This window comes from Leptosomus discolor, chromosome 18, assembly GCF_034619465.1.
Source record: "Leptosomus discolor isolate bLepDis1 chromosome 18, bLepDis1.hap2, whole genome shotgun sequence".
Taxonomy (NCBI): domain Eukaryota; kingdom Metazoa; phylum Chordata; class Aves; order Leptosomiformes; family Leptosomidae; genus Leptosomus; species Leptosomus discolor.
In genome coordinates, this window is record NC_141408.1 from 10,107,070 (window position 1) to 10,130,108 (window position 23,039).

Below are 23,039 nucleotides of genomic sequence, written 5' to 3' on the forward strand. Positions count from 1 at the left end.
GTAATTTTCCTTGCAAAGGGCTGCTGCTTTGAATCTCTCCAAAGTAGAATTGCTTTGAGCATATGTTTGAAATATTTTACATTTTTTTATTTGTTGTAAATAAGGAAATACATGCTGTGCATATTTTAGGAGTCTCTGTCTCCACTGAGACATGTTCATTGTGATAGCGAGAAGGAAAGAGAAGCTGCCTGCATGTTTCATTCCTTTTAGGGTGGTTCATGTAAGAATGTAGTGGCCATGAAAGTATTTCTGGCTCAAGCTTCTTTGCATTGCCAAAATACACCCCCTGTCCGGGTGTCACACTACTGTGTCACCCCAGTGATTTTGACCTGGATCCTTCTGATCCCCAACAAAGATTTAAAACAAGCTAAAAATAGGAGAGGGGGATTTGTTTCCCAGCAGCAGCTGAAGAAACTTCTGACATCCCTCGTGCAGTGAGAGAGGGCAGACACCTAAACACCTCGGTAAAGTCGAGTCCTAAGCCCTTGGTTGTGCAGCTCTCCTGGTGTCCCTGCCCTGCATGTAGAGCTGTCAGAGCACCTGGTCTTGGACACAAACTCTGTGCATCTCATTTATGGCTTAGGTAGTTGGAGCAGTTTTTGGAGCCAGAGACACAGGTGCCTCTGCCCTCTGAATTGTGGGTACCTTCGCGGCTATCCAGGCTTGTCTTCATACTTCAGTTAAGACACACAAGCTCTTGCAGCACATGGTTATCCACACCGGGGGCTGATGCATAGAGCGCTGGGGTTTGTACCAACTGATGAGATGTCAGCAGCATCCTGGATTTAGCTACTGCTTTGTGCCCGATACCAGCCTGAGGATGGAATTAGAATCCTGCAAGTATTTTTCCCTTTCTAGGTCTGCTCTACAGAGTTTACATAAGGCTTGTGAGGTGGCACGGAGCAACAATTATTATCCAGGGAGCCTCTTCCTCACTTGGGTCAGTTACTATGAAAGCCATATCAACTCCGACCAGTCATCAGTCAATGAGTGGAACGCCATGCAAGATGTCCAGTCCCACCGGCCCGACTCGCCTGCTCTCTTCACAGACGTGTAAGCTGGTCTGGCTCTGCTGAGCCAAAGTGGTTCGCTGTTAAGCACTGCAGTCTCCAAATGAGGAGACAGTTCCCAGAAGAGATTACTCTTAATTAGATATTAATGAGGAGAGGTTTCCTGTTCCAGGTAATAAGCGGACCCCTGGTTAGGTAAACACCAGCACTGGAAGTTCAGCCCCCCTGGGGCTCTCTTGCATCTCCTCCAGCCTCTGTTTTCAGTCTAGTTGTTTACCTTGGGCCTAGGCTCGCAGGTCTTTGCTTCTGCAAGGCAAGTCCCGTGTTACTAGTGAGACGGGGAGGGGGGTGGTGGTGTATTCTAGTACCTAGGCCTTTCTCTTTGCTGGTTTTGTCCCCTAGTTTCCAGGCCTGGTATCTCCTGGAAGAAACAGGTTTCTCTGGACTTTGCTCTTACACTGGCGTGTGTCTAAGCACATGTTTAGAGTAACGTGGTCGTTTTTTTTTTTTCTTGCTCTGTTCATTTTGCTGTAAAGTGCAGCGTTGGTGTGTGGACTTCTGAGACTGTGAGCTCAGAAGTATTCTCGTAGGCATCCATCTGATACACCTAAGAGTGGGGACAAAGAGCAATGCAGTTTTTCATCATTCTAAGGAGCTCTGCAAGGGCTGAACAGGAGAGTGTATAGGTCCCAAGCTGTATCCAGTTAAATGCTTGGATGTCGGGTGATACATGGTCTAAAGCAGTGGCTGAGGTAGATAGGTAGACTGTTTGAAAAGGCAAAATTTATACACACTATCAACATTCAAGGTTTACAACCCCTGTAATTAGTAATTGCTGATGGTATGGATACCATATAACCTCAAAAGTAGTCTGTGTCCAGATGTGATGCCAAGCATGAGGGCTCAGTTGCCCGCTTTTTAGTAGAAGAAATTACTTCAGTAGCCCAGCTGCTTTCCCAGTATAGTAGTGCCATTGGTTGATTTATGCTCTCAGATATTTCCTGTTGTTGGAGTTCAGTGAGTGAATAATAATGGTAAGCAGTTGTTCAGCTGTGAACAAGTCTTCACACTTGATAGTTTTTTAATGTACAAGGAGGATGACTGAAAAGTTTTGGCAGGCTGTCAGATTAATATTCTCTTGTAGCTTTTCATATATAAATTTTATGTAACCCACCCTTTCCCTGGTGGCAGCAATTGAATGTTTTCCTGGGGACACCTAGACAGCAGTCTCTTAATTGATTCCTGAAATAATGTGTGAGGTTAAAAGACCAGGAACTTCCAGGATTTTTATTTGTGAACCACCAGTTGGACATTGGTAAAACAGAGAAGTGTCTGCGCAGTCGCCATCCTGGCAGCCCTCCAGAGAAATGGAAAGGTGGTGCAAGGTGTTACTGCTGGGTCCCTTCTAAAGACGATGGGTGAGACAGCTCTGTGCCGCTGCTCTGTTGCAACTTCCCCGGTGTTAGTCAGGCTATTTTTGCAGCTGGTGATAAGGCCTCTGGCAGCAGTGGCTGGAGGAATGCACAGAGGCTTAGCTGCCCTCGTCTCTCCATGTAAGGCGCTTTGGAGCTGTTACCTTTCCAAGAAAGGTAGGGGGAGGCTTAGATCCTGCTCTGGAGAGTATAATGCAGCCTTCCTAATTTAAATATTACCAAATACCAGAGGTTCTCTGGATGACTGCAATGGATTAGGAGCATTCAGTTGGTCTTTCATACACAACTGGGAACCTAAACTGGGCTTTACAGTCACCTGAATTGCCTCCAGCTGAGGACATGCTTGGGGGAAGTGTGGCGAGTATCTGAGACTCTGCAGAGTACCCAGTCTATACAATACCTGTTTAAAAAGTGCCATGAGTCCTGTTTGTTTCCCCTCCCAGTGACTCTGTTGCTTTCTTCTGGTAGCCCAACTGAGCGGGAACGCACGGAACGACTAATTAAGACGAAGTTAAGGGAGATCATGATGCAGAAAGATTTGGAGAACATCACGTCAAAAGAGGTGAGTGGTGAGGGAGCAGCACTGGAAGTGCTGTTGTGCAAACTAGAGCGCTCTGTACTTTATGCCATGAAGAAAGGCCAAACCAAAAACTTCACATGGCTTGTGTTCCTCCTCCCCACCCAGATACGCACTGAGCTGGAGATGCAGATGGTGTGTAACCTGCGGGAGTTCAAAGAGTTCATTGACAATGAAATGATAGTGATCCTTGGGCAGATGGACAGCCCCACGCAGATATTTGATCATGTCTTTTTGGTAAGTCTAACGGTGAATTCAAGAGCAAACACACCTAACACTTCTCACTGTGTCTTGGTTGACACAGGGGCCTCTGAAGGAACTTAAAGGAACTCAGAAGGAGAGATTGGCTGATTCTGGGGTCACATACTCTTAAAAAAGGCACAAGACACTAGTGCTGTTGAACAAGAGCAGCCTGGCTTCTTGGCTGTACTGAACTTTGCCATACAACACCAGCCAAGCTGTAGACCTTGTCACTAGAGGATGGAAGGGGAAAAGTCTTAATTCTAACTACTTTTCAGGGCTGTTTTCCATGGATGCAAGACCAGTTTTGTAGCTTTAACTGTCCAGGGTACACACATGCCAAGTTCTTGGAGTATATGTTTGTTTGGAAAGGGCATAACTATAGGAGAGAGGGAGGGGAGCTGTTGGGGAGAGCTGTGTAACATTCAGGTGAAATGACAGTCTTGTAACATGGAAAGCTCCGAGTTCGTGTGATCCAGGACGAACAGAGGAACTGGGGATAAGTCACTTAAGGAAACATAAACAGTTTGCCTTTTAATGTTTTGCTGGCTTAGTTGCCTTTCATTGCTGCTGGGGCCTGTCTAATTACTCCACCTCGTTCTGGTGAGTCAGTGCTCCGCTGGATTTCCCAGCCCTGAAGCAGTGGACGCAGGTTTGGTTGGGCTGTCTAACCTATGAGGTTGGCTCAGCTTTAAACAAAGCCGCTCCTCTTGGACCAGCTGGTCTTTCCAAACGGAGAGGGCCTCTCCCAGTCTCCTGAAGCTTAGTGCCGTGGCTCAGAAGGGATTGTGTGTGTTAAAGTGAGTGCTCCCAAGAAACTGTGGTGAGGTAGAGCCAGGAAACTTAAAAGTGCCAACGATGTAATGGATTTCTTTGGCAGACTGTGTTCTCTGGAGAAAGAGACGTGGTACAGGCTTACAGTGGTAGTCAAATGCAGTACAAGCAGTTCAGTCTGCTGCAGGGCTTGAAGTCTTGGCTCTGAGTGCATTGAATGGGAATAAGACCTATAAAACAAGGCTTGCAGGCAGCACCAAGGAAAAGAGCTGTGGCTAATATGTGGAATAACGTATTTGCAAAGCAGCTCTCCACTGGTGCTGCTGGGACTGGGCGCCAGCTTAGTTCAGGAGCGTGTATACTGCAAGACGAAGTCATACAGTGAGGTCTGTGGAAGGCATGGAGCTGTTTCCTTCCAGGTGGAGGCAAGAACCCTGTGGGATCCCACTTAGGGAGTGCTAAAATAACTAAGCAGGAAATAAGAGACCTGATGATGTTGGTGATTGTGGATCAAAGGACAGGAGAAGAGGCTTTCAGCACGGCAGCATTGTTCTCTGTACCTGTGGAAACTGATGGTTCCCAGGCCTGAACTATTCTTCCTTGGCCAGAAAGAGACAACATGAAGCTGACTAAGTCTGGGAGGCTAGGGTAAATGTGGCAGGAATCAAAATACATTTGTTGGCAGATACTGGATAGCAAGAGCCCCCGTAGTCCTCCTTCAGATGGTGCACAGGTCTGGACTTTGCAGGGATTGACCTGATGTATGGCTGAAGGCAATGGATTCTGTTGAAATCTGGGCTGCCATGATGTGTAATGTTTGCCCCTTTATTCTGATTGAAATTCAGTGTCCCATCTATGCTGAACCCTCAAATGGTGTCCTCATTATGAAGATTTCTCTTGGGAGGTAGTTTAGTTTGGGAAGAACCATCTGCTTTTTCTTTGGTTTATTCCTGAAGTGTCAAGACAAGACAACAGACTTGTCCCCAGTAGCCACTGGAACAGTAACGCAGCCCTTTCCTGTGCATGTACATCTAGACACAGGCTGTGAGCGCTCAGGACTTTTCTGCAAGTGCTGCCATGGGCACCAGTGCGTGCCTGTGAGAGCTCTTGGAGCTCCCCAGTCTCAGACACGGGGTGTCTGTGCACGCTTTCTGGGGCGAGCAGCAGCCCATCCTCTGGGTGGACACTGCTGCCTCTGCAAGAGTGGGAGGTTCTCGCTGTCAGGCTGACGGGGTTTGCAGGCAGGTGGTGGGTATTCTCAAGGGTCCACTCGCCCTGGCTGTGCCTCTTCTGGCCCTGGGGTGATGTGGAAGCCTGTGCCATGGCAGCACCGATGAGCATTGCTGTTCTGCTGGTGGTGGTGGTAATGCTGCCTGGGTCCCTCTTGCTTACTCCTTCATCTGAACCGTCTTTCCAGTTAGGAGCTGTTTTAGGGCAGGAAAGCAGATAGCTTGTGCACCTTAAATTTTGAAGGAAGCCTTTGTCTGAGTGGTTTTGTCCTTAGGCAGAGTTTAGGTGTTGGAGCAGGAAGCAAGCAGCTTGGAGGCCCTGTTGTGTGCTGCAGAGAAGAGGTTAGCCAGCCAGAGTTAAATGTGTTTATGTCTCTGCTCACACAGCGGAGGACGTGAGGAGAAGAGGTGTAACCTAAGTGAGCTTACGGTGTTGCTGCCTTTGATGTGTGAGAGAGGTGTTTCATGTATAAAGAGCATCTGGATGTTTTTTAAGTGCAGGCAGTCTCTCTTCTGTGGGGTAGAGCTGGCAGGAGCCTCCAGGGAAAGGGTGGAGTGGTCTTGTCTTTGCTGAGGTTGATTTGTCAGCGGTTTGTAGGAAGTGCCAGCGTATGGTGCTGGGCTCCTGCTTCGCAGAACTGCTTATTGCTTCAGAATAGGTCTGGTTAGTGGGGCAAGATAAGGTGCTGAGCATCAGCCCTCTTATCGCTCCTCTGTGTACCCTCTTACTCAAAATACCCCTCGCACTCCAGCACTTGCCTTTCTCCTCCAGTTCGCTGGTGACAATCCCTCCCTCCATCAGTTGTCTGGCCGTACCTTCCTTCTGGCTGATGTGTCCCTTTGCATGTTTTCCCTGCAGGGCTCGGAATGGAACGCCTCCAATTTGGAAGACTTGCAGAACAGAGGGTAAGTAGCTTCAGGCCATCAGCTTAAAAGCAAGAGCCTGGCCTCAACACTTGTCCATGCAACAAACTCGATTCCATACCTGCTATGTAACTTGAGTCTTACTAAAGGGTTTGCAGATCCAAACAAGCTCTTACTTCCTCCAAACCCCGTGTCCCACAAACAGGCACCCTGAAGTAAAAGAATCTTGCTCCCTGACCTTGACTGACATCCCCCTGGCGAACAAAGGAAGCCAGCAACCTCATAGCTATAAGTAGCAAAAAGCTACAATTAATTCACTGGATGCTACGTAGTTGGCTCTGTGCCCTCTGCTTCAGCCCGTTGTTCTGAACTGAGGTCTCACGCTTACAGAGGCACTTTGGACCTCCGGACTGTGGCAGGAAGGAAAATATGTAAAAGAGCGTTTGTTGCTTTGAGTGCGGCCCAGGAGGGGGTAGAGTCTTGTAGCTCTAGGGCTTAGCACTGAGAATTCCTCTGTCTCCTGCCTTTTCTACCTTTTCAGGCCTAAGCTTAGAGTGTCCTTTCTGTAGGCCAGGTGAATCTAAGCACCAAGGTTGTGCAATTAAATCGTTATTTATGGGTTTGGCTTCTTTGCACCAATCCAGTGGAAAAAAACTAAAACTAACCACTCTGCTGGACTGAATTGATGGCATACTTCTGTACCTCAGAGAATCAGCCTGGCAAAATTGACTCTCCTCATTCAGCTCAGGCTCTGCTGCAGTTTCCTTGGGTCAGACAGGTCCTACTTGACTGCCAGCCATCTCGTACCTGCTAGGGAAAAGGGATGTCACTCCCTTGCAGTGTTCTTGTTCTGTCTGATATCCCAGCATGAGTGCAGCTCATAAGCATCTTATGAGTAACCCTCAGGGCTAAAAATACTGGATGTAGTGTACACATAAATACTATAGGCTTTCTCTAGCAGTTTCCTTTCCAGAAAATTTAGGGATAAGAAATAAATCCTCCCCAGTGGCTCATTGTCTGTTACATCTCTGTTGTTATTTTATGTGTTTGTTCAACTATGATGCTGCTCATGAGCTTGTGCCTTCAGCCTTCCTGTGTTATCGGTGCAGCAGGAGGGGAGATTCGCAAAGGGACTTTGAGAAAGTGTCCAAACACTAACTGAACAGTCTGTGCAGGAGCTCCTGACACACAAGTGTTGCTAACGCTTGTTGTAGAGAGGTGGTGGGCAAGCAGTGTAACCTGACATCCTGTAGAGGAAGCTTCTATCCAGTATGGATGGAAGCCCTTTTATCAGAGGCTAGGCTCTAAATTGCTCAGCAAAACCTTTTGTCTGGGTTGGCCGCTGCTTCCTTGCATTAAGTCCTGGTTTCCCAGGAGGTACGTTCAAGGCTGCAACTTCAAATGCTTTGAGTTTTGCCTCTTGCAAGGCGAGGCTGTTTTGTAGCAGCTGTGGTATCTCTCTGAACTTGCTGTGTTCTGCACACTCTGCATTTTTATCTGCTGTCTGTTTCCATGCAGGGTGCGGTATATTTTGAATGTGACTCGGGAAATAGATAACTTCTTCCCTGGGCTCTTTGAATACCATAATATTCGCGTATACGATGAAGAGGCAACAGATCTTCTAGCTTATTGGAATGACACCTACAAATTCATCTCCAAGGCAAAGTAAGTGTTTTCAGAACAGAACACACACATTTAGAGGGTGTATACTAAGCATTTTCTATATTCCTGCTGATTTTCTTAACTACTTTTCCTAATTGCCTACCTAGGATCAAAGCATTTTCATTTTGTAGTTTCTGTCTAAGCGTTAGAGTTGCCTTCCACAAATTTTCATTCTTGCGGGTGCTTGTACAAGGAGCAGGCAGGACTGCTGAGGGATTTCTGCCCGGTTGCAGTCCAGGCAAACAGTGGAAGAGATCATTCCCGTACTAGAGAGCTAACAGTTTGCCTGCTGCTTAGGAAATGCATTGGATCTGCAGAGGTGCTGGTGGGAGGGAAGGGCAGTAACAAATCGAGCAGGGCTTAACAAAAGTAAGAAGCAAAACATAAGCCAAACACAAATGTCAGTTGTTCCCTGTGTTGTGAGCTTGTATGATGAAGCCCACAGTCTGGAAGTGATTTCTTACAGTGTAATGCTCCAGAGCAAACACTTCCCTTTAACAGGAGTGAATGCCCGTGTAGGTCTCTGAGCTGTCAGTTACAGTGAGTAATCTGAAAGCGGATGCTGAAAGTAGGGCCTTTTTACTGCGAAGAACTGTATCCCAGTTGTATGAGCTGTCTCCAGTTAATTCAGCAGCATTCGTAAGGGAAAACTGGTCAGAAAGCAAATTGGCGTGTGTTGCCTTTAAAGTATTATTTCCATTATAGAAATCTGTCATCTCTTCACCATAGCTGGTGCTTGCAATTTCTCATAGCCTTTTAAAGCTGACTTGTTTGAGTATGGCTCAAGATTTATTTAAGATGGTTTCTTTCAAAGACATCATTATATTCACTTCAGTGTTGATTTTGAATTGTTGTTATCCTCAGAAGTACTCTCTTGCCCAGAGAGATTTTTCCATTGGGGCTTAAACACTTGGGCTTCAGTGTTGTGTATGAGGTGGTGTAGGTTAATAATCTTCCAAATTGGGGTGATTACTGTACCCCCTTCTTTCCCGTGTCTGCTGGTTGTGTTTGGGGGTTTCTTTAATCACCAAAAGCATTGTAAAGTTTTGACTAATTTGGTTTGCGAAGTTGAGAAAGCCTTACAGCAGTCTAGAGGCTGCTGTAGGGCAGTATACCCCAAACAGCGCAGACATCTCAGAGTGTATGGGGAATGTGGATGCAGGTACAGGCTCGGACAGCTGCGAGCAGCTGAGGTCTGAGCTTGTCGAGGCACATGGCTCTGTGTGCTCTGTGACCTCCTGGTTTGTCCTGTGGGAACTTCACGTGGCTGGCAATCCAGAAGACCTAGCACTTAAAGGAGAAAATCAGAGGTGCCAAGCCCATGTTCTCTCAGCCTGCTCCGTGCCAGTGCTGCCCAGTGCATGGAGTTCCCAGAGAAGGGCTGTAGCCTTCCTCCTCGTATTTCATGGCGGACAAACGTTTTGTAATTCCTTGGAGCAGAGTGCTGGCTGCCCTTTCAGGCGCTCTACCAGCCTCACCAAGCACAGTAGCAGCTCGTTGCCCTCAAAGGCACTGTTTGCTTTGCCTTCAGTAAGAAAAAACGAATTAAAGCCAAAGGTTCTTCATCTGATTTGCAGCAGGGGTGCTGTGCTGCAGCCATCATCTGAGGTCTCTGCCTCCAGCCATGGGGAAGTTATCTTTTCCACTCGCTTGCATTTGGACAGGTACCAAGGTGAAGGACTGTTACAAACAGAGCAAGGGGGGTGAGCTTTCTACCTAGAGACAGTCCTAAGAAATGGTGGTAGCAAGAAAAATCTGCCAGGTTGGTCCATGAGGCTTTTGGCTGGATTTGCACTTACTGGTGTCTGAAGAGATGCGGATGGGAGCTAGGTGAGGTTTCAAACACCTGACTGAAGCAGTTTTGGTCTCGTTCAGCCAATTGCCAAACCAAATAATATGCTGTCAAAAGTTTGCAGGAGAAGAACATCTCTGTGCTAGTGGCTGCCCTGAACTGCTCAGTATCTTCCAGTGATGTGTTTCTAAACTGTGATGCTACGTTTGTGTGATAGATGCCCTTTTTGTCTGGAATACTGCTTGATACCAGTGGGCCATTTGGGCTGCGTTCAAGGATGCCATGTTAGTCTCTAGCAGTCTTCGTAAATCTCTGCACACAACTGATGCTTGACCACTTTGTGATAAAAGCTTCAGAAAAGCTGTTGTAACAAAATCTGTTAAGAATATTAAGACCTTGTTCTTCACTTGCTTTGTGTGTCTTGCTCCAGTTTGTAGATTGGATTATCAGATCATATCCCAGACTTCAGCTGTGGGCACAGTGTTGCAAATGTGTTTGATAATGCTCTGGTAAAGAAGTTGCTCATAAGCTTCTCAGAGGCCATGTTTTTTATTTAACGATCCTCTTTTGTCTTTCTTCTGCTTCAGGAAAAACGGTTCTAAGTGCCTGGTGCACTGCAAGATGGGAGTGAGCCGCTCGGCGTCCACAGTGATCGCCTATGCCATGAAGGAGTACGGCTGGAACCTGGACAGGGCTTATGACTACGTGAAGGAACGGCGCACTGTCACCAAGCCCAACCCCAGCTTCATGCGGCAGCTGGAGGAATACCAAGGGATCCTGCTGGCCAGGTGAGTGGAAGGAATGACCTTGATTGACTCCATTATTTTAATTAGAACTTCCATCACTGCCTTATGTAAGCCCGTGATTGTCTTGGGAGAGATAGTGCTCTGTTTTCATGGGTTGTCTCAGCTGAGCCTGGGAAAACGGGTGTAATAAAGAGCTTTTAGGAGGCTGTTTGCCTTCTAGGATGGCTGGTTTTGGAGAGCAGCATCCAGTGAGCTGCCATCCGAACACAGCATTCTGAGCTGTGCAGACTCCAGCAGAGATAAATGATGTCCCTATTGCTTGTAACATCACTTGGCAGGGAGCTCGCTTTGTCTCGGTCTCAGCCTTACAGTTCCCTGTTGAACATGCCCCTCCTCAGCAGCTGGTCTGGTTTTATTTAGATCCCTTTGGTAAGTGCTGGTGTTAGGGGAGGGGACAGGATGTTCTGTGCATTGCAACAGTGGTGTTTATTCCTGCATGGAGTCCTGAGGCTGGTCTGGAGCTGGGCCTGGGTATGGGCAAGTGTGTTGTAATCCCAAGCCTATCACTTGATTAGAAGAAGAGACATAAATATTGCAGGTTTCTGAGAAATACGCATGTAAGCTGTGTTAAGCAATGTCTTCACGTGATCAGCTGGAAGGAGGTAGTGATACCCTGTGTTTCACCAGATTACGGTATTTTGTTTGGGATCCTGGTGTGCCTTGCCAGGGAGCAGATCTGAAGCAAGCAGAATTACCCAAGCTGTGCCCCCTCACACTGGCGGTGGCTCTTAGCATGTTTGGACCAAAGTAATTATTTTGTAGCTTCTTGGTGCTGTTGAAAGGTGCCTGCCTTAGGCTGTTCTCTACAGCAGCTCAGGCACTCGTGTGCTCTCTTTAGGGCACACTTCTCACCTACATCCTCTGCTTGGTTTTGTCCTATCCACTTGCAAAGACTTCCCTTCCCTTTTTGTGTGCTAATGATTTACCATTCCTCTTTTGCTCTCTGCCTGCTCCCAACGTTCTGGCTATCTCTGCTGCTGGGCCAGGTCTGGATTTCCAATTTTTAGACCAAACCCCTGGTGTAAACTGCTCCTGTCACTGAAGAGTGTTTCCTTTTTTCATCTCTGCACAGATTAGCAACCTGAGGGCTCCTCTCAGCTTATTCCCTGATAAGGTGCACCCACAGGACCTTTGTACTCCACCTCTTCCCCTGGCTGCCTTCCTCTCCCCCAAACCTTGACTGCCATAATGACCCTCTTTCTCTCTGAAAAAGCAGCCAAGTAGTATTGAGTCTTAGGATAGATCACGGTGGAATAGATATTCTAAGAAATTGTGCTCTTCTGGACTGAACCCCTTTGAGACAGACACCATGCCTGCCTTTGGTGCCTCGTGTGACACCAAACGTGCTGCTGGCACCAGTTAATAAAGGTCAGTGCTTAATTCCGAGCTAGAGGTGACCTGACCAGTGTGGTGTGCTATGTAGCATTGAGCAGACTGGGAAATGAGATCTCACTGGGGTAGACTGGGTGGAAGAAAAAAAGTTTACAGATGTGAAAAAACACACCAACATCCTTTGCAACAGGTTGATGAACACCTGTGAGGAGCCCTGGGCTGGTAGCAGCTGGTATATCACATCTTCAAGCCCTCAGCCCTGCAGTTGGTTTAGGTGTAATCTGTCAGTCTGGTAGGTGGGGCACACCTGCAAAGCTGCCCCATACAAACATTTTGGTTAAGGATTTTTTTTTTTCCCCCCTGTCTTCCAGTAATTTTATTTTTCAGGAGGTAAATCTTTCTTGCAGCCATCATTTATATGGTGTGTGGCTCCCCTCCCACGTAAGCTCACCACTGCTCCTGACCTACTCTGCAAGTCCCTGTACAATGGCACGAACAGGATTACTTGTGAGGCTTTAAAAAATGCAAGAGCAGTGCATTTCATCTGTTGCGTGTAGGACTAAAAGCCTGCAGTAAATGAAGCTTCACTGAAGCAAGGAATGGCCTCCCTGTGCTGCAGAAATGGTCCCTCTTTATGCAGTTCCTTTTTGAGCTCCAAACTGGTTTTTTTTTTTTTTCCTTTTTCCTCTCTGTATTATTTAGCTTTTCCCTCTGGCCTCTGGCTGCCTTGTTTATTGCTGCGGTATTCCAGGACAGGTAAAAAAACAAAAACAAAAAACCCAACAGATTCACGCTCATGTGACTGCTCCAGTTTCAGAGGGAAGGTATGTGAGGGCAGCCATGTGCTCGCACTATCTAGTTACGGTTTTGTGTTGGGGTTATAGCAACTGGGATATGTTTTCCAGCTGTAAAATGAAAACCCCCTGCCTGCTTTTAGTCACAACAACAAGTGTTTTGCTCTTTGGGACTGTCATACTTCCTGGGGTTAGTTAAATTGTCCCCTGCCTCTGGTGATAGACACAGAAAGGCTGAGCCAGCCCTTTTTCTTTCATTAGTTACAGATAAGTAGCAGGAAGACAGTGTTTGGGATGCCTTGTGCAACTTGTGAATCAAGAGCAGTAGTTTTAGCCTGGAGCCTGGGCTGCTGGCTGCAGCGTGGTGGGAGTTGTGGGGGGCTCCTGGTCCAAGGCTGGTGTGGACACAAGCTGGCCAGCCCTGGTGCTGCCCCCAGACCTTGAGCCATGCCTGGCACACCAAATGCCTGGGTGCCATGGGCTGTTCTCCCTGGCACCAGGAACACTGCTCAGGAAGGCCAAGAGATGGCTGTGGGCTCTAGGAAGGGACGTGGGCTCCTGTTCTCTGACCCTGCTTTTCACACCTCTTGCAAGTTGTAAGACTGGAGGAAGCGTGAGATTAAAAGTTCATACAATACACCTCTCCCGGCGGTTGTTGACACCTGTTTTGATTCTCAGATCAAGGCTGTGCTAGGCAAGTTTGGTTTGTTCATGCGCGAGGGTAGTTTTGACTTTCAAATTCAGATGTGCAGCAGAGTGCTGGATTTGAGCATTGACGTGCCAGGGTGGGAAGTGCCCTCAGAAAACATCAACAACTTCTCCCCAGGTTACATGAGTAGAGACGTGGGAAATCTTCAGCATCCCATACAGAGCCTCAGCAACAACCTGCCTCACGGACAAGCCTGGTTCTGCTGCCAGTGTCAAACTTTGCTCCAAAACCCATTAGAGACAGAGAACGTGCACCCCAGGGCAATGCCTTTTGGCCTCTAGTCTTGACCCTCCCCTCCTCTGAAAGGACCTGATTCTGCCCTGTGTCATACCTGAAGGTTGTAGCTGATTATGGGGTTGGAAAGCTAAATCTGCAATGGATTAATTTTCCTTAGCTGTTGGGCACCCACAACTAAACTGGTACATTGTAATTCGTTCAATAGCATTTGTTAATTAACTTACCACAGCCAGTGGATGTCTCTGGGAACACCTGCTCATGCTAGCAAGACACTGGAGAGGTTTTGCAAGGTCTCCTGCAGATCCAAGGACCTTTCTGTGGTATCTGCTCTCCTCCTAGGGGCAAACGGTGGAAGCACAGCCCTGTGGCCGTGGTCACTCAGCAAAGCCCTTGCAGACATGACTAGCTGGTGTGGTTTCAGTGAGAGAAGTTGCCTCCTTTGCTGTCTGTAAGCCCAGGGGCATGAGTTGGGTATTTTGGCAGGTGAAGATAAGGAAGGTGGTGCAATGCTGTTGGCAGTTGCTTGGCCTTGTGACTGCTCAGACCTTCCCAAAGGGGCTTTCCAAGAGCTGGAGAACTCTTGAGCTTCCTTCCTGTGAAAGGCAGGTGGTGTTTTGGGCTGCTTGTTGACTGTTGAAGATGTCTTTTGTGTGTTACACAAACCCACATCCACTCGCCCCACCCTACCCCCTTGGTTACCGGAGCCCAGCTGAAGCTATTCAAAAAAAGGAGCCACAAAAGAAATTGGACATAATTCAGTGTCCACCATCCACTCGCATCTGGCACTAGGGACCTTGTCTCTTCTGGTCATTGCTCACTTGCTAGCAAATGGAAAAGTGCTTGCTGGCTGAGAAAGGACCAAATTCTGTAGTCGATTAAGCATTGCATTTGTTGAGTAGACTGATAAAATACTGCTGGGAACATGTCTGCGTGGAGCAGAACGGTGACGGGGGATTTAGCTACTGGAAAGTGGCTTGTTGGATCAACTTCAGCAGCAGGTTTGTCCCTGAACTGTTTAGGTGAAGCTGCAGTTGTGGTCAATGACTCCAGTATTTGGCATGATTTCTTGTGTAGGCTGCATGCTCTTACAACAAGGTGGGTCTGACTCTTGTACGTGAAAACACTACTCAATGTTTTCGTTTGCTTTTCTTCCCCGCAGCAAACAGCGGCATAACAAACTGTGGCGCTCGCACTCAGACAGTGACCTCTCGGACCATCACGAGCCCATCTGTAAGTCTGGGCTGGAGCTGAACAAAAAGGAGATCACCACCTCGGCTGATCAGATCTCAGAGGCAAAGACCAACGACAACCAGCAGCCCGTGTCTCCCATCTACTCAGCTGAGCTAGACAGGGAGCAGCAGCTCCCAGAGGATGCAAACATGATCGAGGAGACGTGTGTGAAGGAGAGAAGGATCCACCTAGAATTTACATGTCGAGACTTCCACGCTGAGCAGATGGAGGACAAGCTGAACCTGAACAACATCAATGGCTGTACAGCAGGATGTTGTGTAGACTCTGTCCCCGCTGATAACTGCCATGCTTCTGAGGCCTTAATGCAACTCCAGCGCCCGTTGGAAATAACAGAGTTTCCTGATTTGACAGTGGATGATCTAGAAAAAGATGCCCTTAAGCCTGATATGAACGTGCACTTGGTTCCCATGGAAGAATTCACTTCGTGCTTGAAAGACTTTCCCCAATCCCCAAACCAAAATTCCCCGAGTCTCCAACAGAATCCCCAGCCCGAAGGGACAGACCTCAGTACAGACAGGATTGATTTCTTCAGCGCTTTGGAGAAATTTGTGGAGCTTTCCCAGGAGAGCCGATCACGCACTTGCTCCCATTCCAGGACAGAGGAGCAAGGGAGTGGAAGGAACGGGCTCTCCAGGGTGCCTGTGCTGGAAGTGCCACCCACTGCGGACGGGGCTGCAGATGCTCGAAGGAACAGCTCTGGAAACTCTCCTCAGGCATCAGATGATTCTTCCACAGATGAAGAGCAACAAAAGGTTAAAATAACTTGCTCGGTTGTTTAGGACCTGCTGCTCGAACCTATCTGTGGGTGGTTCTCTTGCTGTGAGGTTGCTGTGGACAGGGGAGTTTGTAGTCCTGGCTTTCCTTGGACAGGGTAGCCATCTGGGGAGGGATTGCTAGATGCTTCCCCTTTTCTTTTACTTGCCCTTTTCTGCACTTTTTCCTTAAACATCTGTTTGCTGGCAGTGGCAGGGCACAGGCTGAGTCGACCTGGACCTGACCTGCTGCATTGTTCTCTTGAGAAACTTATTTTTGAGTTTTGCATCGGGAGAGCAGATAGGTGGGACTTGACCCACTAATGCAGCTGATCCCTGAGCCGCCGAGGCCAGCCAGCATCCTGAACCTGTGCAGACATTTATCTGACTTGAGAAATCCACCAAAGAATTGGGCAAAACTGGCACCTTTCCCTGGTTGGGAAGCACCAGCCTTGGGATAGTAAATCAAGGCAGATGTAGAGCTTCCAGTGCTGGAGGAAGCCCATCATGGCTCACTTCTCTCTTGGGTAGAGGGGTGTTCCTGACAAAATTTAGTAACCTCTGAATTGAGGTACCATTCTCTTATAATTGCTTTCCACCCCCCAGGACTCTCACAGGGATTGATGGCGTTTGGGGGCCATCATTTTCTGGGAGCCTCTCATTTAAATTCCACGCTGCATTGCTTGAATCTTTTCCATCTCCATGTGAGGCAATAAGGCTCTTCCAGATATAACAGGCCAACGCTCTCTCCAGTGATTTGGCAGAAAGAGCGTCTGTGTGGATGGAGGAGTCTCTCTGGCCACTTTCCTCTGGGAAACCAGAGCGTTTTTTTTTTTATGTCTGTAAATTCAGTCATTTTTTTATGCTGTACTTCTGTTCGCTCCTTTACATGAGCAGAATCTTTCACATTTTCAGTTCAAAACTGCACTTTTAGCAGCATTAGGGGTTTTTTTGTTAACTTGACTTTTCTTTACTAAAAGAAGAGGCTACATTTCCTTTGGAATTCATTGCAATTAAATAAGAGTTCTTACATCTCAGTCTAGGTGAAAATCCAGCCTGGAATATGTTAGATGCAGTCCCAGAGACAATAATGCTTCTACATTGGAGATCATGGCACCTGTAATCTAGGCCCCACACTGGCATGTGCACTTGTTATTCCTTTGGGGACGTGGACCCCCATTTCCTTTAAGCTGCTGCCATTTGTTCTGTGTCAGCACAGCTGATCCACTTTGTAATTCTCCTATTTCTGTGTTGCAGGACGTCCCCGAGCTGCCTAGCGCAGGCCATCTCACGAGATCCCACTCGGAAAATGCCATTTCTGTGAAGGAGATTATCACAGAGATTGAGTCAATCAACCAGGGAGCAGGACCTGCCCAGCAGAAGGAGGGTTCAGCCAACCTCACCCAGACACCAAAGAGGAACACGGTGCATGACCTGCCAGTGGAGGCGATTTGGGCGTCAGAAAGGGTGGAACAGAGCGAAAGAGCCTGTGCTGGACACCAGGAAAAGGAGAAGGAACCCCTGCAAGCTGAGCAAGAAGCTGTCCCCTCCCTGCAGCCGTCTTCTGGTAAATCAGACCTGGAAGAAAGCAGCCCTGGGGGGGAGCAGCAAGAGCCTCACGGCTCCGTCAACCCTGAGCCCAAGTGGTGCCCCGGCTCCGTCCGGCGAGCCACCCTGGAGTTCGAGGAGCGCTTGAGACAGGAGCAGGAGCACCAGCACGCATCCCCGGTGTGCACCTTGCCGACCCGCAAGAACTCCAGGAACGACTCTTCTGCTGCCGAGCTCCTGCCGCGGGGGAAGAGCGAGGAGCCACCCCTGGAGCTGGCTCCGGAGGGCGACAAGGCGCGGGATCCAGGTGCTGAGGAGCTGCTGCTGCCTCCTGGGACAGAGCTGCCTGCAGAGCCCAGCCCGGGGCAGGCGGGAATGGCACAAGAGCACAGGACAGTGGTCTCATTTGATGGGACAGAGGAGCCATCCCTGCCCTCCCTCCTCCCAAAGAGAATTGAAATCATCGAATACACTCCCACAGTCAAGTCTGCAGAGCACCCCGATGCAAGCTGTGAGCAGGGCGGGCTGGCCGCAGCCGTCCCGTCTTTAGACGAAAACTTGAACCCTTCGTTGTGCGCGGAGCAGGCACCGACCTGTCTCAGAGCTCTGCCGCTGGTGAACCTCTCGCTGCCGGAGCACGCGGTACACAAGCAGGCCACCTTCACTGTGGGCAGCCCCAGCGAGGAAGGTGCTGGGTTATCGGGTAACCTCGGTGCTGCTTCTCCCACTGCCCAGGTGACCTCTACACCTTCAGCCAGCCTGGATGGCTGCTCTTACCCCTACGCAATTCACCTGGAAGGCGTCACTGAGCAGAGCACGGGTACAGACGGTGAGCCGGTCACGCCGTGTGGCATTGAGGGAGACACCACTCTCCCGTTCAGGGACAGACCCAAGTCTCTCTATAGGGGAGGTGCCAGCCCCTCGAGGCAGCTGAGCGGTGAGGACTTGACCAGCCAAAACACCGAAAACGTGGACTTTCTGGACATCTCTTTCCTGTGTTACGGCCTCCCCCACAGCTCCAGCAGCCACAGCATGGAGGAGCGCGGTGACAGCCCTGGGCTGGTCAAGCAGCGAGCGAAGGAAATAGAGGCTCGGATCCGGCACGCGGGGCTCACCACACCCTCCCACATGAAACGCTCGGCATCCTTGGCCAAACTGGACTGCCTGGACCTCTCCAAGGATGACTTATCCGAGAGGGAGTCTGCCTCTTCCGATGCCAACCCGGTGCTTCTCACCTGCGTTGCCCTCGGTCGAGGCTTTTGCGGGGGGAGGTTGGAGACGGGCTCGGAAAGCGCGTGTGGAAAGCATCGCCTTTCCTCCCCGGAGCCCGCTAAGCATTTTGTGGAACAGCTCAGAACAGCCGAGTGCATTGCCCAGAGCAAGCCGGTGGAGAGGCCTCTAGCTCAGTACGCCAAAGAGTGCGGCTCCAGCCAGCAGAGTTTGTTTTCCAGCACGGATCCAACGTGGACTAGCTCCGAGGAGGGTCCTCCGCTGCTCCAGGTACAGTTCCTGGACTCCTTGTCTCCAGCTCGAGGTCTGGCTGTCGCACCCCGGCAGCAGCACGGGAGAACTCACCCTCTGAGGAGGCTCAAAAAGACCAATGATAAAAAGCGGACAACCAATCCCCTCTACAATACTATGTGATCCTGAGCCCTCGGCTGTGATTTCTTACCGAGAACCCATGGTGTTGCGTTCATGCAAGGGGCAGGTGTAATATAAGGAACATGCACTTTATTGGTTAATTTTATATATATATTGTCATTTTACTGTTCTGGCGCATGTAGGTGTGGGTTGGTTCTTCTGTGTGTGACTCTGACTGCAGGACTGTTTGGGGTTTTTTTTTTTTAAGTTTTTTAACTCAGATAACCTCAAATGTTCTTTTTTTTTTTTTTTTTGTTTTGTTAGTTTGTTTTAAAAGAACACCTTTATCATGTGAAAGTTGATGTTGGCTTACTTCGGCAAGGTGGAGTTTTGCTTAGAACCAGATCCTAGCTCCTAACTTGAATTTTCCCCATGCCTTGAAATGGTGCTGGGCAGTTGTTGGGGTGAGAGCCCCCATAAATGTGAAGGCTGTGCCAAGGTCCCTTTGTTTGGCCTTTCTTCTGTTTCTGCAAACTGGAGCTCCACGATGCTGGCAGATGGCTCACAAAGCTGCTTCAGGACAAACCCCCTGGGCTCGGTTCAGCTGGTGCACCTCCAAAAGGAGCACGCAGGGGTAAATCCTCCCAACGGAGGGGTCGTGCAGAGCCCCTCATCTTGTGGTGAGGTGGAGCAGAGCTCCTCCATGAGCTGCTCACCTCTCCTCCAGACCAGCAGGCGAGAGGCGGAAAAGCCCCCAAAGCCAGAGTGTTCTTTTAAAACAAACGCCTCGTTAGGGTTTTAACCCTCCCATTACTTGAATACTGCTGTGGGCCTTCCAAGTTCATGGCCATATCATCTGTCCTCTGCCCTCCTGCTGCCTCCTCTCCGCCCAAAAGCTGTTCTTGTCTCGTGCTGCCTGAGTTTTCCTCTCCCCTCTGCCACGCTCACAGGCACTTCTGGTCACTCCCAGGCTGTTAGAATTGTTACACCACGTATTGCCCCTACTGAATGCAAAGCTTTGTCCTCTCTGCTGTCACTCCTAACAGTCGACCCGGAGGGAAGATCTTTTCTGGAAGTTTTTTTCCTTTTTTTTTTTCCTTTTTTTTTTTTTCTTCCCCCTTTTGCCTAAATTGTATATATGATATTTATATAGAATTTTTTTTTGGTCGTTTTTATGGGTTTTTTTAAGAAAAGAAAAAGGGCAAGACTGTATTCTGTAAACTGGAAAACAAAACCACCTTACTCAAACTCAGTGCTGTTCGTTGTAATCTGCACAGAAATGGGAGCGGATTTGATATCGTAAGCTCTCCTCCCTTTCCAAAAGTGAGCCTTGATGCCAGCCTTTGCCAAATGTGTCCCTTCTCCTCCAGTCCTGTGCAAACCCCCGTTACCCCACTGCAGGAGAAAGACTGCCTATCTGGCCCTCTCCCTCCTGCTTGAAGCTGGATTTCAGAAGTGCCAGTCAGACGTGGAAAGCAGTTAGCTGCTCTGAGCCATTCTGCAGGTTCTTGCTTCCCTGGAAAACCTGCGTTTGAAAGGTCTGCTCCAAATTTCAGCAAATTATTTTGTGGTTCCTGAGCAGTTTGGCTAAATCAAAGCTCTTCATTTCCAGCCGTGCATATCAGCAAATTGTTATGTGTGCTGTAGGAGCAGAGAGAAAGGCGCTTGGCCCTGGCAGGAGAGCTCTGGGTCCTGTCTGCAGCCCCGTGGCAGGTCTGTGGCAGAAGAGCGTGTCTGAGCTGGTGCTTGGCTCTGGCCCAGACCTGCCCTCCGGAGCGAAGCAAAGCAGAGAGAAGATGCAGAATGGCTCCAGCTGCTGAAAGCCCAGCAAGGAGAGGACGTGGTGTGGGAGGAGCAGCAGACAAGGCCGTGCCTGGAAAGCAGCGCTGGTGCTGCAGAGCCTTGCAGGCTCTGATGGGACAAGCTCATCTTGAGCCGGAGAGGAGTGCACGGCACCGGAGCGCTGTGGAGTATTGGGAAGCAGCATGGGGAAGGGGTGTCCGTAACCCCCCAGCTTGCCAGGATAGCCTAGCAGTTTGCAAGGTAACCCCACCTCGCTGCCCCTCTGTAGCTCCAGGGGCTCCTCCCGCACTGCCTTGCAGAGCCTGCGTGCCTGCAGTCCGGGCGTGGGGCCCGTGAGCGCGTCTGTCCTTCTCCAGCAGCAACCTATGCTTCGTCCCTCCCTTTCCAAGGAGCTTGAGCCCTCCCGGGAGGGTTGTCACCCGTGCTAGCTGCAGGCTGGAGCGCAGCCCAGAGTAGCCCAGCAGGGCCCTGTCTTGGGTCAAATAGCACATCATCTCAGGCCATTTCAGTCACTAGAAGTCACCCAAGTCCCTGGCCCAGGAGGCCAGATACTTCTTTGGGACGCTGAAAGACATTTGGCTTCTCCTAGCCTGCTCCAGCTGGCTTCAGAGCTGGGCAGGCTGTGTGGAAAGGCCAAGTGACTCGTGTCATCATGTGAAGGACAGCTTCAGTCCTTGCCTCTCCCACGAACCTCAACAGACTCTACTGCCCGCCATTCCTGACCCCAAGGACGGCTCTGCCTGCCCCTCTGCAGGCGGAAGGGACAGGCTGCTACCACGCCTGCCCTGCGTTGGAGGGAGCGTGCAACATGTCCTGGTGACAGGGATCTGCTGGGGAGAGGGAAGCCCCATGTATAATTTGTTCCGTTGAAGAGGGAGGAGGAAGGAGGTTAAGGTTCTTTGCCCAGCTTCATCTCAGGAGAAAAATGCCCTGTAGGAAGGCTCTTCCATGCAGACCAGAAATGCTGCTTCCTTCCAATACTCCAGGTGCTTCCGTTGGGGAGAGCAGCAAAGGGGCAAAGGCCCTTGCTGGGAGGTGCTTTGCTGTCCCCTTGTCCTCTGCTCTGGCCCAGCCCAACTGTGGTTTTTCTCTGGGAAGCCTATGGAGAGGCAGAGGGGGTCGGGGAAGGTGGTTGTCTTGCAGAGTTATGAAGGCCTTGGAGGTCTGGAGGCTCTGACCTGGAGGGCAGAAAGGGGGACGGGCTGGAGGGCCACGTCGCATGCAGCTCTCTGGGGGCCTTGGGTCCTCCTTGGCCGGTGCCTGGGCAATGAAGCCACCAAGCCCCTGGCATCAGAGGTCTCCGCCTGGGGGCGGTTGTCCCTTCTCCATGCTGGTGGCTCATGGATGGGTGGTGGCTCACTCCTGGTCCCTGCGGCTGCCCCACGAGAGCTTCTTGTGACCCGCTGAGCACCACAGGGAGCGGCACCTCCAGGTGCTCGGCAGCTGACAAGCCTTGCTGATAGAGGGGTTTTAGGAGAAAGGTGGTGTTTTAAGGGCATTTTTGTACAAAGCAACTGTTCTTTTGGTCTCTTGCTAAGCCCTCTCGGAGGATGCTTTATTGTTTACATTGACTCCTGTACAATATCTCAGCCATCGCCGCCCCCCTCGCCCGCCCCATCTCCGGCTGTACTGTAACGTGTGAGCCTTGCACAAACGGATAGCGTGTGCGTGAAACTGGTTTTTACACTGCGTTCTGTTGCACTCGATGGTTGCGTGTGTGTGTGTGCGCGCGTGTGTGTGTCCGGTCTGCTTGAGAAGTTGTGACAAGTACAAATCTCTCCCCTTTCGGCCCTTTCCTGGGGGCGCGGTCCCAGCGGTTGCAGGGGGGTCAGGAGGTGACGCCGTTTCTGGCTCACTTGGATGTTAAACGGGGCAGGGATTAGCTCCGTGTCCCTCTGCCAGCAAAGGCCTGGGGGAAGGTGTCCCACCCCAGCTCCGGCTGCTCCGGGGACCTCCTGGGAGGAGCGAGCCGCTGGGAATCGGCATGGGCACCGGGGCACTGCACCTGCCCAGGGGCTCCAGGAGCCTCACGGCTCTCCCGGCCCGGTGGCAGGAGGAAGCCATACCCGCCGCAGGTCCCCTGCTCCCGTCACGGTGCATCCTGCCTTAATCTGGTCCTAGCTCCACAGAAGCCCCCACGTTTCCTCCTAAAGGAGGGACCCCCCAAGCCCTTGCTGGTGGTGTGGGGCAGAGGTGGGTGCTGGCCTGGTGCAGGAGGGGTCCGGGCTGGGCAGAGGGCTCCGGGTCGCCCTCCAACAGTGCCGCCAGAGGTGCTAACAGCCCGCCTGCGCTGCAGACATCTCTGTTGGCACAAAAGCAGGTGCCAGTGCCTTTTGTTTTCCTTTATGGAGATGTGACACGTCCATGTGCTGGTTTGTAGGGATCGCTCCAGGGCTGGGCAGCCTGGCCGCGTCGCGTGCTGGACCACAAGCCCTCGGGGATGGCCGGCGGTGGAGTTGCAAGCCAGGGAGAGGAGCACTTCTGTCTGCCCCTCCTGGATCTTCCTTGGTGGCTGGGATCGTCCCCTTTCCCCCTAAAGACTTTATGACCGATGTGCTCAGCTGTTTTTAAATGTGAACTTGTGCACTGATGTGCAGATTCAATGTTCTTGTTACTGAATAAATAAAGTTTTATTTTGAAGATGA

General features: G+C 50.1%; 1 protein-coding gene across 1 annotated transcript in view; it reads left to right on the top strand.

Annotated features, from left to right (window-relative positions):
* SSH2 (slingshot protein phosphatase 2) overlaps positions 1-23,039 on the top strand; it is a 39,319-nt gene extending 16,280 nt beyond the window's left edge. The window contains exons 7-15 of the mRNA XM_086475422.1: positions 859-1,053; positions 2,912-3,005; positions 3,129-3,257; positions 6,123-6,169; positions 7,646-7,792; positions 10,169-10,369; positions 14,619-15,462; positions 16,720-18,510; positions 22,775-23,039. Coding sequence (XP_086331548.1) covers positions 859-1,053; positions 2,912-3,005; positions 3,129-3,257; positions 6,123-6,169; positions 7,646-7,792; positions 10,169-10,369; positions 14,619-15,462; positions 16,720-18,510; positions 22,775-22,942 — 3,616 coding nt within the window. The 3' untranslated portion in view covers positions 22,943-23,039. The remainder of the gene's footprint in view (positions 1-858; positions 1,054-2,911; positions 3,006-3,128; positions 3,258-6,122; positions 6,170-7,645; positions 7,793-10,168; positions 10,370-14,618; positions 15,463-16,719; positions 18,511-22,774) is intronic.